Source organism: Microtus ochrogaster, linkage group LG3 (assembly GCF_000317375.1).
Source record: "Microtus ochrogaster isolate Prairie Vole_2 linkage group LG3, MicOch1.0, whole genome shotgun sequence".
NCBI classification, from domain to species: domain Eukaryota; kingdom Metazoa; phylum Chordata; class Mammalia; order Rodentia; family Cricetidae; genus Microtus; species Microtus ochrogaster.
The window spans coordinates 24719032-24734987 of NC_022029.1; the positions used below are offsets into that span (position 1 = coordinate 24719032).

The 15956-nt window shown below is 47.4% G+C and overlaps 2 protein-coding genes across 2 annotated transcripts in view; both read right to left on the reverse strand.

Moving 5' to 3' along the window:
• Dcdc2c (doublecortin domain containing 2C) overlaps positions 1-12215 on the reverse strand; it is a 77874-nt gene extending 65659 nt beyond the window's left edge. The window contains exons 1-2 of the mRNA XM_013351298.1: positions 11929-12215; positions 6208-6259 (exon numbers count right to left, since the gene is read on the reverse strand). Of these exons, the coding sequence (XP_013206752.1) occupies positions 6208-6259; positions 11929-12215 (339 nt within the window). The remainder of the gene's footprint in view (positions 1-6207; positions 6260-11928) is intronic.
• Positions 12216-13496: 1281 nt separating this feature from the next.
• Allc (allantoicase) overlaps positions 13497-15956 on the reverse strand; it is a 28735-nt gene continuing 26275 nt past the window's right edge. Inside the window, exon 11 of the mRNA XM_013351325.1 lies at positions 13497-13706. Coding sequence (XP_013206779.1) covers positions 13497-13706 — 210 coding nt within the window. The remainder of the gene's footprint in view (positions 13707-15956) is intronic.

Sequence of the window (15956 nt, forward strand, 5' to 3'; positions counted from 1 at the left end):
CACACACACACACACACACACACACACACACACACACACACACACACACACACACACACTGAATGTACTGACCCTGAACCCTGGAAACTCTATTTAGAAGAAAGGAGTGTGGCGTGCTGGGCCTAGAGGAGATGCAAAGCCTGTGGACTTTGGCATCTGCTGTATCCATTGGTTATCAGTGGCCAGAGCAGAGACATAACCAGGAGGCAGAAAATGGGACAAATGGCACAGACTCACAGGAGTAAATCACAGGCTGAAAGCCAGGTGATGCAGGTCAGAGCCCAGCTCTCCTGGGCAGGGATGTGTGACCACCGCTCTCAGCAGCACTTTGCTAATTCTTTTTATTTTTTTCCAAGAGAGGGTTTCTCTGTAGCTTTGGAGCCTGTCCTGTTCCAAGGCTGGCCTTGAACTCACAGAGATCTGCCTGCCTCTGCCTCCCAAGTGCTGGTATTAAAGGCATACATCACCACCAAAGAATTAGTTTGCTAATTCTTTACAGTGCAGATGACCTATCTTACAGAATTCTTATGACCATGAAATGGCAGAATATTTTATTTTAAAAAAAATGCAATGTGATATCTATCATATTGTCATAAATTCTTAAAATTAAGTTAACTTGAGAGTCCCCTAACACACCCAAGGAAGGAGAGGCAAGTCTACTTAGGCATCTTGGTCTCGTTTTGAGCCTATCAGATTTGCTGACCACCATTGTAGATGACAATGTGGAGATCCATCTGTGCAGCTTTGAAACTGGGGAGATGCTCAGTCTCCTCTCACGTCTGGCTCCTCTCAACTGAACTATCAGCATCCCTGTGGCCAGCTCTCGGAGTCTTATGTGGAGCCCCAGTTTCTTAGCCCCCAACTGTTCTTAGCCACTCTGTCTACCCCTAGCTCTTACCTAACCTTTTGCTGCCCCATCCTCGTGTGGTGTGTGTGTGTGTGTGTGTGTGTGTGTGTGTGTGTGTGTGGTGTGTGTTGCCTGCTCACGTATACAGGTGCCTATGTGCATGCATGTGGAAACCAGAGTCAACCTCAGGTGTCATGCCCCAGGATCACCCACCCATCCCTTGGTTTTTAAAGTAGGGTCTCTTGCTGGGACCTGGAGCTCATCAACCGGTTTGACTGACTAGCCAGCAAGCCCCCAAGCTCTGGAAGTGGGGAAGGTAGAAAGAGTATAAAATCCGAAGGTAAATTAATATTGCTGCAAGAAACTATCTTCCTGACAAGGACATTGCATTCATGACCTCATGGTAGCTGTGGTTGCTGGCCCATGACCTACACAAAATGAAGCATTCAGCACTCCAGCACAGAGAAGGGGTGGGAGGCGACTCCTAGCTGAGGAGCTAAAGGCCGTTTCTGGCAGCTGAGGGAGGGTCAGTGTGGCCCATGGTATGTTGCCCATGCTCCAGGGGACGATACTTTATACCCACGTCCACATAGGCAGCAGTAAATGGTGGACAGATGCGCACCTCCAGGCCCAGTTTTTGGTTTCTTCAGACAGTATCTCACTCTGTAGTCCTGGCTGACTTAGAACTCACTGATACCCCCCTGCCTCTGCCTCCAAAGGGCTGGGATTAGGGATGTGCCACCATGCCTAGCCAGCCCCAATTTTTCCCATGGGTGCTGGGACTTAGATTACTGACCCCAGACCCAACCCTTCCCTCACAGCGATCAGAGACAGGGTACCCTGTCATTGCCCTCCTCATGCTCTGCATTCCAGCTGGCCTTCGGGGGTTCTTCCCTGTCTCTCCCCACCCTTGTTTGTTTGGGGGTTTTAAGAATTGTTTGATCATCATTTTTTATTACCATTGAGTTATTTCACACATGAATACAATGTATTGAAGTCCTAGCTACCTCCCATTCAGCCCGTCCAGCTCCTCCCAGCCACCCCCAATACCCCAGTTCTAACTTCATGTCTTATTTTTAATAATCCACCGAGCCTAACTAGTGCTGCCCAGCAACTGCCAATATCTCCTTAGCTTAGATGCGGGCCTCTTACATCCCTTCCTTCTGTAGGCTCAAGTGCTGTCTGGCGTGATCTTGTGCAAGTCATGTGTCAGCAACCACAGTGGCTGAGAACTCATGAGTGCAGTGTCGTTATTAGGTCCAGAAGACATTTTGTAGCAATAGTCTCTGATCTCGAGCTCTTACAATTTTTCCATCCCCTCTTGGGAGTTGGGGGTGTGATATAATCCCCCCCCCTTAGAGCTTTGAGAACATCACAATCACTTCTTCTCTGCACTCTGACCCAGTTGTAAATCTCTGCATTGACAGCTGTTGACTGTATACAGAAGTTTTTGGGAACGAGAAATGACAGTTGGACTGACCTGTGTGTACAAAGCTAAGTGTTTAGAAAGTAGCTTGCAATGCCCCTGTCCTCATATCCCTTATGGTTTTCTTGTTTTGTGGCTTAACCATCCTTTTGAGTGTGAGCCTCCTTGGGGTAGGAAGTCCCACAACAGAATGGCCCTACTGCTGACTAGGGAGCAGCCCCCGGGAGATAGTGGTGACTACCCATGAAGCTGTAAGTGGATGAGGGAAAGGAACCAGGACAAATGCACAACTCTGCTAGTAGCAGAAACTCCAGTAGGGGAAGAGATCCAGGGTAAGGGAGAACAGGGGCTGCAGAAAGGGCATGCATGTATCCACTATTGCTCTGCTGTGTGTTGCATGTCAAATGATTCAGACCTGCACGGCTGCAGTGGTAAACGAATGGCTGTGAATATCAGCAACGGGCAAGCATTGACAGACCTGGTCTGAAAACAAAACGGCAGCAATTGTGCTCGGAGAAATTCTACTGGGTACAGACACCCTAGGAAGGGCTTTCTGCTTGATTGCCTACAACTATGAAACAATGGGCTAATTGCTCCTCTGATGTGCTAATGACTCATTAACCCTGATAGCACCTGCCTAATTAAATAACAGCAGCTATTAAGTACACACTCAGGATTCCTGTTCCCTGTCCTCCATGTAATCAGGTCCTAAGAGGAGTCTAACAAATGTGGCTGCTGCTGTCGGATGGGAAAGACAGTCTCACTCAGACTTAGCTCTCATGAGTCACACATCACAGTCTGCCAGAGCCTGAAGTACCCAACGGGCTATAAACAAACCTACTGCCCAAGGCGGTAAAACTAAACCTAGAACTGAGCCCTGAGGATAACCTCGGAGCATTTCTCACTGCAGCTACAGGACAGCTGCCAACTGGCTCTGAGCCCTGGGGTAAGTTCTATAAAAGAGCATAACTCATCTCCCAAACAACCTCAAGAATACCCAAGTGACAAGAAACCAGATTGTTCAACCTTCCCAGGAATGCATGGCTCCAAGGGCTCTTGTTCATGAAAAAACATCCAAAGACATGTCCTCACAGGGCATAGCCACGGCACCATGCTGCCAGGGTGCTCGGTGACGCCTGGGATGGCGCTGGCTCTTGCCCTCGTAATGTGGGGTTCAGCTGCTAAGCGTTCCTCGGCCTGCTCTTGGGGTGTATGATGCAGTCCCGGTAACAAACCCCTTCCCAAGAGGGAAAGGTCCAGGTGGAAGACACGCCTTGGCAAATGCCTGGAGTAGGTTAAGGGATGGCTCACCTGACAACTGCTCCCCGTCATTGTCCCACAAAGTCTCTGCTCTTTCACTTGCTCTCACACCATCCGACCACCCTCGGGACGCATCCAAACATCTCTTGCTGCGCAAAGCCTGAGCCAAAAAGACGCTAGCACCAAGGAGAGCTGTCCTCACATAAACACACCCAGAAAGAAACCAGATAATGAGCAATAAACTCTTCTATGCTCCAGGGTTATGTGTGGAAGGCGGACAGAGGTGTCCACGAAGAAAGCTCTGCCATTAGTAGGTGCCTAAGCTACTGTCTGAGCCAATTAATATCAGAAACGGATGGGTGCCAGGGACCACGAGAACCTCAAGGAGCATGCCATGGTCTACACAGTCCTTGTTCTTATTTGTAAAAAACATTTTTACTGGCCTGAAATGCACTATGTAGCTGGGGATGGCTTTGGCTCCAGATTCTCCTGCCTCTACCTTCAGAGTTTGGCACTATGAAGGTGCCAAAGCATGCGATTATCCTGTTCTATTTTATCTATTTATTAAAGTTTTAAATTCATTTTATGTATCAACCACAGTTCTCCCTCCTTCCCCTCCTCCTTCTCCCCCCCCACCTAGCCCCCATCCCCCAGGCCCCCACTCCCCCATCAACACCTCATAGAGGTTAATGCTTCTCATTGGGGAGTCAACAAAGTTTGGCATATCAAGTTGAGGCAGGAACAAGCTCCTCCCCTCTGCATCATAGGGAATGGGCCAGTTCATGCACCAAGGATAAATCCCGGTCCCACATGCCAGGGGCACCCTGTTTCTCTTTATCTATGTTTTGCCTCTAGGCTTTTTACCCCTCTTTATTTTATATGTCTTTCTTTCCTTTTTACTCTGTGACTGGCTGGATGGTTTGCCTCTGGCATATCTCTCTCTCTCTCTCTCTCTCTCTCTCTCTCTCTCTCTCTCTCTCTCTCTACTTCTTTCATTTTTCCTTCCTTTTCAAGCCTAGATTTCTCCTCCTATTTATTCTCTCTGCCCTGTCAGCTCTGCCTGTCCTTCCTCTGCCCCACTATTGGCTGTTCAGCTCTTTATTAGACCAATCAGGTGCCTTAGGCAGGCAAGTGAAACAACTGCAACACATCTTTACATAATTAAACACACGTCTATCCACCATTAAATAAATGCAGCATACATGAAAGGAACACGTCTTTACACAGTTAAAGCAATATCCTGCAGCATAAAAAAATATAACACATCTGTGCCTAGTTAAAATAATATTCCACAATACTACATCTTTGGGGAAATATTTTGATTCTTTTCCATTAAAAATGACAAGCCATGGGACAAGCTCAGTGGGTGAAGCACTTACAAGTTTGAACCCCCAGACCCTCAGGACCCACAGAAAAGCAGGTAACATGCACATCTGTAATCCCAGCACTCCTACAGGGATGTGGGAAGCAGAGATGAGAAAATCCCCCAGAAGCCCTAAAGCCAGCCAGCCTGGCTTACACAAGGGTTCAAAAACCTTTCCTCAAACAAGGGGGGGGGGGAGATGAGGACACTAAAAGTGGTCACCTGACCTCTGCACACACGCTGTCACATGTGCCGTGGCATGCCCATGCCCATGCTAGTGCATACATACATGCTCACACAGAGACAATCTTTTAATGATGAGCTGTATGACTGAGCCAACTTACTGTGCTTTGTAACGTCCCCTCTGGGAGGCTAGGAAGTAAGCAGGAGTACACCGCTCAGTCCAGCTGTGCCTCCATCTCCATCATATCCACCAACTAGAGGAAGCTGCTCTTTTCCCAATGGGAGGAACATACATGCTAAGGGACACATGTGTGTCACACACACACACACACACACACACACACACATACACACACACACACACACACACACACAAATGTTCTTGGCAGGAGTTCATCCTCCAAATTCTCATCCATTATACCCTTTTTAAAAAAGATAGCAAATAAGACCCAGGCACTCCCGGGTTGGTAATAATCACCTCCTGCAGGCTCTGATGATGGCCATTGTGAAAAGAGTAAGCAGGTGGGAAGAAAGTGATGAACTAGAGAAAAGCAAGACTCGAGGGATTCTAGTTTAATCTGGGGCATGTTCGCCACAGTTACCCAGCTCTTTCCCTCCACGGGCCAATCACACGCTTGATTAGTGATTGCAGCAGCTTCTGTGCCAGCCTGAGAGAAGGGAGCCAGGTCTTCAGATAGAGCTAGAGAGAGGGCAAGCAAGCAGGCACTGGAGGGAGTGATGAAGGTCCAGCTGCCATCTAAAGCTCCTTCCCCATCTCCCACACTAATCCTGGAAACCCCCGATGGTCCCGCAAACCCAAGACAATCTCTAAAATGCTTCTAACAAAAGCTCGGAAGTCATTAACCCTCACCAAGCCAGCACAGAGATCCCTGGGGAAGGAATAGTAGACCCTGCAAAGAGAAGGGATGTAAAAGGAGGTCCCTCCCAAAGAGATGGCTTCTTACACAACAGGGGGAAGACAAATTAGAACAGACATAACGAAATAGGAATCGGGAAATTGGAAAACCAGTAAAGCCAGATAATGGTTCCCGAAAAGCTTAATAATGTTAATAAACCTGCAGCCAAAGTGAACTAATTCAGCTCATCTTATTAGTCTCAAACACTTACCTCCTTCAACTTTCTCATCTTTGGAGGTTTTCTGGGAACTATATGAATATAGCTGCAAAAAGAGAGAGAGAGGAGAAATCATAGTTAGAAAGACAGTACTCACTCTGAGCCATGGAACCTCTGCCAAGAGGAGCCAATGTCAGCAAGGAAGCAGGCAACCCCACAGGGCAGGAATGAATCCACATCAGAACGTGACAGCTGCGTGTCATGGGACACACATATGTGTGTATACGTATGTATGTATGTATGTATGTATGTATGTATCACTAGAGTGACCTTAGAAATAATGGTCTAAGGCTTGGTGGCTAAGAGCACTGACTGCTCTTCCAGAGGACCCAGGTTCAGATCCCACTACCCAAACGGTGACTCACAACCATCTGGTATCCAAGCATTCTGAGATCTAAGACTCCTCTTCCGGCCTTTGCAGACTCCAGGCATGTACATGGTGTACAGACAAAATGCAGGCAAAAATACTCATACATACTTTTAAGGGAAAAAAAATCTTTTAAAATATATTTTAAATATTTGTATTTAAATGAATAGTTTAAGTAACAGTAAATAATTATCTAATTCCCTGGCCTTCTGACTTTTTGGTGATGGTGGTAATGTTTAGTTGGTTAGGTGGTGGACTGGTTGGTTGATTGGTTGGGATTTGGGTTGTGTTTTCTGTGAGATGGCCTGACTCTGTAGTCCAGGCAGTCCTAGAAACTGTCACTTTCCTGCCACTGTCTCTGGGATTGCCGGCACACAAGCTTCATGGCTATCTCCACTTATAAAGGAGCCAACTCAGAGCAGGGTGACAAAACCGTGAGGCAGGAGGGACATCTCCACCCATCACTTCCCCCCCCCCCCGCTTGAGGGCAGCCCTGGACCTAGAAACCTGCCTCAAGCCCTATGAAGTGACTGTTTAAGGTGACCATTTCAAGCAGGTCTGTGGGATTTCCCTCTGTATGCTGTGATTACCATTAATGAATAAAGAAACTGCTTTGGACCTATAGCAGGGCAGAACTGAGCTAAGGGGGGGACACGGACACGTAAGCTGAATGCTGGGAGGAAGAAGGGCGGAGTCAGAGAGATGCCATGGAGCCCCTCCAGAGACAGACACCGGTTGGAATCTTGCTGGTAAGCCGCAGACACGTGGCAATACACACATTAATAGAAATGGGTTAAACTAAGATGTAAGAGTTAGCCAATAAGAAGTTCGAGCTAATGGGCCTCCAAGCAGTGTTTTAAATAATACAGTTTCTGTGTGGTTATTTTGATTCTGGGCAACAGGGACAAACAAGTGGCCCCCTCCTTGCCACACAGGTCATTAATGGAGCAGGATCCTAAGCTCCTCAATAATCCCCCTGTCCTATTTAGGGTGACTATGGCTGTGATGACACACCATGACCAAAGCAGCTTGGAGAGAGAGGGATTTATTTCCCTCACAGTACATTTAACAGTTTATCATCAGAAGCAGTGAGGGCAGGATCTCAAGCAGGGCAGGAGCTGATGCAGAAGCCATGGAGGGTGCTGCTTACTGGCTTATTCCTCCTGGCTTGCTCAGCCTGAGTTCTCAGAACCCAGGACCACCAACCTAGGGATAGCCCCACCCACAATGGGCTGAGACACCCCACTAAGTAAGAAAATGCCCTACGGGTTTGCCTGTAGCCTGATTTTTAGAGAGACATTTTCTCAGTTGAGGATGCCTCTTCTCAGATGGCTCTAGTTTGTGTCAACACAAAACTACCCAGCACCGTTGGCCCCTTGTCAACCTGACAGACAAGCACTTCACATTCCAGTTAGAACCTTTCCTTCCTAATTTATCGCCAAGATGGCATGTTATTATTAATATCACAATATAAAACATAAATAATTTTGAAAGTTCCACAGTCTTTAAAAGTTCAATCACATTAAAATTTCATCTCGAGGTTGAAGAGATGGCTCAGCAGTTAAGAGCACAAGCTGCTCTTCCATAGGACCTGAGTTCAATTCCCAGCACCCACATGGTGGCTCACAACCATCTGAATTGAGATCTAGCGCCCTCTTCTGGCTGCAGGCATATAGGCAAACAAAACACTGTACACATAATAAATAGTGTCCCAAAAGTTCCATCTCAGCCAAGTGGTGGGGACTCATGCCTTTAATCCCAGCATTCAGAAGGCAGAGGCAGGTGGATCTCTGTGAGTTCAAGGTCAGCCTGGTCTACTTAGCTATACAGAGAAATTCTGTCTTAAGAAACAAAACAAACAAATAGTTCAGTTTTTTTAAACAGCCAATTCAAAATCTCTTTTAAAAATTCAAATTTTCTCAACTATGGGCTCCTGTAAAAATCAAAATTAAGTTAAATACTTTCTTACTTTGAGAAGGAAGAGCCAGGGCACAGTCACTATCAGATCAGAGCAAAACCAAACTCCAACATTTTTTTTTTTTTTTGATTTTTGAGACAGGGTTTCTCCATAGCTTTTGGTTCCTGTCCTGGAACTAGCTCTTGTAGACCAGGCTGGCCTCAAACTCACAGAGATCCGCCTGCCTCTGCCTCCCGAGTGCTGGGATTAAAGGCGTGCGCCACCACCGCCCGGCAAACTCCAACATTTTAAACCACTCAGGGTCCAATATTGGAATTCATTCATTGATGTGGGAGTGTCATCTATCTATCTGTTGCTTTCATTGGTTAATTAATAAAGAAAACTGCTTGGCCTGATAGGGCAGAATATAGATAGGCGGAGTAGACAGAAGAGAATGCTGGGAAAAGGGAAGTGAGCCAGTCGCCATGATTCTCCTCTCTGAGACAGACACAGGTTACGGTCTTTCCTTAACCTCGTGGTGCTACACAGATTATTAGAAAGGGGTTAATCAAGATGTGAGAGTTAGCCAATAAGAGGCTGGAACTAATGGGCCAGGCTATATTCCGATCTGAGGAATCAAGAGATTTCACCTCAATGACGCTGGTCTTTTCTTAATCGCCACTAATTTCTTAGCTCTGGCTGACCAGCATCAGTTGTCCCTGTAAAGCAAAGGTTTTACTTCAAGGGTTCTAGTCCCTTGTTACCCGCAGCTGATTCTTCAGCCCCAACTGACCAAAACCACAGATTCTCAATTCAAAATAGCAAGCAGCCCTGATAGGGTCTTTAAGCGACTTTCCTCTGAGACTTCACAAGCCAGGCCTCCGTCGTCTGCATTGCTCTCGACATGTTACTCCAAGCTCACATAAAACAGCTCACCAAGTTTTGAAAGCTTGATGGCTTTTTTTACCCGAAGTTCCAAAATCCTCCCACAATCCTCCCAAAAACACACGGCCAGGTCTGTCACAGCAATACCTCACGGTCCTATTACCAAGTCATCTCAGGTAGGGCTACTATTGCTGTGATGGAACACCTCTGCAAGCCAGCGTCCAAGCAGAACCCTGGCTCTGAAAATGAGACCACCTATGCTTGTCCATGGGGCTTCATAGATGTCCTTGTCTTACCAGAACTTTTGACCATTAGGACTTTCAAATAGTTTCCTATGTTCCCACAGAATAAAGCATGATTTAAATGGCAATGCAGAGTAGCTGAAAATTCTTACCTTAAGGCTCCTTCTTTATTTAAAAAAAAAAAAGTATGCTTTGTTTGTTTGTTTTCAAGACAGGGTTTCTCTGTGTATCTCTGGCTGTCCTGGAACTCACTCTATAGACCAGGCTGGCCTCGAAGTCACAGAGACGCACCTGCCTCTGCCTCCCTGAGTGCTGGGATTAAAGGTGTATGCCACCACCGCCCCCACCCAGCTAAAAGTATGCATTTTTCTATTGTTTCCCATATTGTTGCCCAGTTTTAACCATATGCAGGGAAGAATTACTTTAGAATGGGTAGATAGAGGAAAAAGATATAAGTATTCAGCACAGAGTCAAGTCACAAAGCACAAAGCCTGACCCTCACAGAGAGGGTAGACAAAAATGGTTCCCCACAAGTGGGCAATTGGGGAGCCATGGGTACAGTCACCAGCATGTCCTTGTCTAGGGTGGACAGGACCTCAGTCCTGCGGTGGTTGTTTTATATTTATGTTATATATAGGCATGAGTGCCTGTGTGCATGTATGTAGATGTTGCATGTATGTATATGTACCATACGCATGCCCTGTGGCCTCAGAAACCAGAACTGGAGCTGAAGGGAGTTGTGAGCCACCGTGTAAGTTCTAAGAAACCAGAATCCTATGCAAGGAGTAGGCACATGCCTTCAGTTCCAATACTCAAGAGGCAGAGGTAAGTGGATCTCTGTGAGTTGGAAGCAAGCCTGATCTACAGAGCAAGTTCCAGGACAGACTGGGCTACACAGAGAAATTCTGTCTCAAAAAAACAAAATCAAGCTATATATATTATAGAGAGAAAGAAAAAAATTTACATGTGTATTGTATATATATTGTATAGTGTGTGTGTCTGTGTATATATATATATACATATATAAAATAGTTCACTCTCTGATCTTTGAAACGTGTGCAGACCCAGCAAAGCTCAGTCTGTGGATATTCAACCTCAGACTCTGCTCCTCACCGCCTCTGCCCACAGGCCTGTCCTTCAACCTCCCCAACCCTCTCAAACTTTCCATTTCTCCAAGTTTGTGTTGCTAGTCAGCTCTAAGAATCTGGTTTTCAAATTTTCTTGTAAACGGACTTCCATTATATTTTACAAAAATGCAAAAATAACCCAGAAAATGAAGGCACAAAAACCACAAAATGCTCTCCCGATAGCATAGAAACAGATCAGAGAGCAGAATGGTGAAAGGCGGTACATGAAACCAGCAGCAGGCTTTCCTCTGGGTCTGGTGGTCACTGAGCAATTTCCTTGGTTTTTCCAGAGGTGGGGGAAGATGTCAAGTGGTCCAGGGTTCAGACACTTTGAAGAGGGCATGTACTTAGCCCGTGGGGTGCTGTGGCATGGGCACTCACCTCCTGATTCACTGAGAGTGGGTCTCATTTACCCGAGGTTGCACTTCACTGCCACTCAGAAGGGGTCCTCGTCCCCTCCACCCAACCTTGACTGCCTCTTTCCCACTGCCTATCATGGCCTGTCACCCCCTCTCTGTCCCCCCACCCCCAGCCTTGAGATATGTATGACAAGACATACCCAGGAAGGCTTGAACTTAAACAGCACATTTACAACTGTATCCCAGCATGCAAACCTTTCTGTGCAAACCTTTCAAGCCACAGGCCCCTGGTCATCACTGGGGGACACTCCAGGACGGCTAGCTCCCCTTACAACTGTTTGTTAGTGCCACTATTAGAATCGGATTCTCGGGTGGATATTAACTGCTCAGCATCTCAGCAGTTACAGACTCTAGGGCCCGTACACCTGTCTGATGTCAGGACAGAAGTGTTTCATAGTTTTATTCAGCAGACGGGAGGCCGATTTCACATGTCATTAACCTAAAAGATGAAAAATAAATAAATAAAGCCTAAATGCTTCTCTGTGTTGAGCTCACCCTCAAATGCCATGCATCTGTATCATGGCCATAAAAGCGCCTGGATAATACAAACTAATCTGCACCCCTTGCCGCCCTCTGGGATTCTCTGAACCCCACGTTATGTGTGTAGCCTGTTGCTCACAAGGACAGTGACCCCTACTTCCAGACGCCCTGGATGAGGCCCTGGGTGGGGTGTACTGCTCCTGAGATCTGGGCAAGGCCCTGGGTGAGGTGTACGGTGTGCAAAAGTCTGGGTGGGGTGTGCACCTGAGTGGGAAGAGAGCTCCAGGGCTGCACTTACTCCAGTTTCTTGAAGCGCTCACGGCCCGCGGCCACGTACTTGCCACCGGTCTGCAAGGCATCCAGCCCGAGCACCTGGTGACCGCGCGTGGGCGTGTAGAGCCTCCGCACTCCGAAGGGCACATCCACCTGCTCGGTCAGCTGCTCCAGCAGGGCCTCGAAGTTGGCTACGCGTCGCCGCGAGAACACGAACTTTCGGCCCACATAGAATTGGTCCCCGTTGCGGTACACCAAGATGGTTTTGGCCGGCGTGGTGTCCACCAGGGCATAGGGCCCGCGCGTACCCATGACCACTGCTCGCTCACGTCGGGACACGCAGAACCATGCACGGGGACACCCAGCACACCCGCCGAGAACCCACGGGCTCTCTCGGGCTGCGGGCCACAGGCAGGACTGGGCTGCCAGGACGGTGGGCCGTGAATCTGCAGCATACGCTGACGTCCTGGGGCGATTGTGACTGGGCCGGCAGGAGAAGGGTGACAGGGAGCCAGGCAGGACAGGAGGGGAGACTGGTCAGATGGACATAAAAGATGCAGACAGGGTTCAGAACTCAGACAGGTGAGGACAGGGAAATAGATCGGGAGCAGCAGGAAGCTCATAGAGGTAATTGGCATGAAACAGAGACCGCGCACACACAGAGATGAGGACACAGATCTGACACACAGAACCAGGGCCGGGAGGATGCAGGAAGAGCTCAGATAGGTAGGTGGTGGCTACAGAGAAAAGAGGGAGAATCTGGTGAGGTTGTGTTTGCCTCTAATTCCAGTACTTGGGAGACAGGAAGATGTCTGTAAGTTCGAGGCCAGCCTGGTCTATATAGAGTTCCAGGCTAGCCAAGACTACATAGTAAAACAGGAGGGAGCTCTACAGGCATCAGACAGGTGACATGATAGGCCTCAAGGAAGAGGAGAAAGGTGGCCGTGCTGGTTTAGGAGCGCCCATCCTGACTTCCCAGCGTGTTACTGCCCCGTACTCCGCTAATACTCGGGGTCGTTGGAAGTATGTCACCTTCTGAGCCTCCTTTCTTGCTTTCATTCCACATATGTGTAAGACTCCAGGTTCAGCGCCACATGATGTCAGGGACTGGCTGCCGTGGCCACTAGTGCCCAGTGCTTCAAATGTGTGTCATTTCAGGATACACGACAGATGGACTGGGATGGACTTTGGTAAAGTCCTGGATGACTTTATCTCTTTTCTAAGAGATAACCCTTTATCAGGGATGACTTTGTCAAGAGATGTTCTTTATCTCTTGAACAAATGATTCTAGAAATGCTTTTCCAAAGGCTTTATGGCCTAAACCAGCTCTCAAAGCCCTAAGGTATGGATTACCTATTGAAGCTACACATAACTGGTGCAGAAAATTGATACTATCACCATTTTGTAGTGTTTTTCCAGAAAGTGCTTCTTCAGGAGGCTATCCACCATTCCTAGCCATGGCCAACTTTTAAGCTACCAAATGGGTGTCAACAGGAGACAAAGGCCAGTTTGTGGGGTGACCACTTTATTGAACCACCAGGTGTTCAGAACACTGAAGACAACGGGTGGGGACCACTACCATGGATGTACTGTCTAAAGATTTGCCCGGAAGCTTGGTTTCAGAGAGAACTTCAGCGTGGGCTTCTCCCGGAGGGGTCGCAGCAAACAGATGGAACTGGGGTAGCCCTTGAGCCGGAGGCGGCTTACACCCCCATCGGGGGTGATGGTGAGCCTGGCGTGGGTGATAACATCCTGGAGCTCCAGAGTCAGGCTGTCCAGCACGTGGTTCTGGTCGGGAGAGAGCTGGAAAAGAGGGCAGATGCAGCTCCTTGGAGGAGAACGGTGTGGAACTCCCCCAGTGCAGTCAGCCCACCGTGGCCTTATGGGCTTTAAGAAAAGGTTTTCAGCAATAATTTGGTCTAACATAAATCTGCTGGTGGGGAAAACACACCCATGTGACAATGGCATGCATGTATGTGCAAGTGTCGTGGTATTTTTAAGTAAGGAAATAATCAAATGAAGAGGAGATGAAACCTGGTGTCTTATAAGAGCAACAATGAATAAATGGGACCTCCTGAAACTGAGAAGCTTCTATAAAGCAAGGACACTGTCATTGATACAAAAAGGCAACCTACTGAATGGGAAAAGATCTTCACCAACCCCACATCAAACAAAGGCCTGATCTCCAAAATATATAAAGAACTCAAGAATCTAGACATTAAAATTCTTAATAACCCAATTAAAAATGGGGTACTGAACTGAACAGATAATTCTCAATAGAAGTTCAAATGGCCAAAAGATACTTAAGGTCATGTTCAACTTCCTTAGCAATCAGGGAAATGCAAATCAAAACAACTTTGAGATACCATCTTACACCTCTCAGAATGGCTAAAATCAAAAACACCAATGATAGCCTATGCTGAAGAGGATGTGGAGTAAGGGAAACACTCATCCATTGCTGGTGGGAATGTAAACTTGTGCAACCACTTTGGAAATCAGTATGGTGGTTTCTCAGGAAACTGGGAGTCAACCTACCTAAGGATCCAGCAATTCCATTCTTGGGAATATACCCAAGAGATGCCCAATCATACTACAAAAGCATTTGTTCAACTATGTTCATAGCAGCACTATTTGTAATAGTCAGAACCTGGAAACAACCTAGATGTCCCTCAATGGATAAAGAATGGATAAAGAAGGTGTGGCACATATACACATTAGACTTCTACTCAGCGGTAAAAACAATGACATCTTGAATTTTGCATGCAAATGGATGGAAATAGAAAACACTTTACTGAGTGAGATAACCCAGACCCAAAAAGATGAATATGGTATGTACTCATTCATTAGTGGATTCTAGCCATAAACAAAGAACATTGAGCCTATAGTCCGTGATCCTAGAGAAACTAAATAATAAGGTGAACCCAAAGGAAAATATATATTTATCCTCCTGGAAATAAGAAATAGACAAGATCTCCAGGCAAAAGTTGGGAGCGCGGGGGTGGGGCTGGGATGGAGGGAAGGGAAGATGGAGAGAGAGAAGGGAGAAGGAGAGGATTGGGGAGAGTTTGGGGGAATGGGATGGTTGACATTGAGGAAGGGTAGTTATGGGAGCAGGGAAGAAGATATATTAATTAAGGGAGCCATTTTAGGGTTGGCAAGAGACTTGGCTCTAGAGGGGGTCCCAGGTGTCTAAGGGGATGTCCCCAGCTAGGTCCTTGGGCAGCAGAGGAGAGGGTGCCTGAACTGGCCTTCTCCCATAGCCACACTGATGAATATCTTGCATATCACCATAGAACCTTCATCTGGCTATGGATGGAGATAGAGACAGAGACCCACATTGGAGCACTGAACTGAGCTCCCAAGGTCCAGATGAAGAGCAGAAGGAGGGAGAACATGAGCAAGGAAGTCAGTACCACGGATGGTGCATCCACCCACTGAGACGGTGTGACTGATATAATGGGAGCTCACCAAGGCCAGCTGGACTGGGACTGAACGAGCATGTGATCAAACCGGACTCTCTGAATGTGGCTGACAATGAGGGCTGATGGAGAAGCCAAAAACAATAGCACTGGGTTTTGATCCTACTGCATGTACTGGCTTTTTGGGAGCCTAGTCTGTTTGGATGCACATCTTCCTAGAGCTGAATGGAGCGGGGAGGGCCTTGGACTTCCCACAGGGCAGGAAACCCTGACTTTTCTTAGGACTGGAGAGGGAGGGAGGGAGGAGTGGGGGGAGTGGAAGGGAAATGGGAGGAGGGGAGGAGGTGGAAATTTTTAATAAAAAAAAAAAAACCTGGTGTCTTCAGGGTTACATGAATCCTCACTACACCCTTGGTGACCACTCCCCTTGTCCAAGACACTCTAGCGCGCATCAGGGTGTCCATCCTACAGGTGGGCACAGCATGGAAGTTTTAAGTGTACTGGGTGCCCTTCATATAAGTTAAATGCAAACATTTGCCTGTGTGTGCATGCTCAACACATGTGTGCTGGGTGCCCTTCAGATAAGTTAGTGTACTATAGGAACACTTGCCTGTGTGTGCATGCTCAGCACATG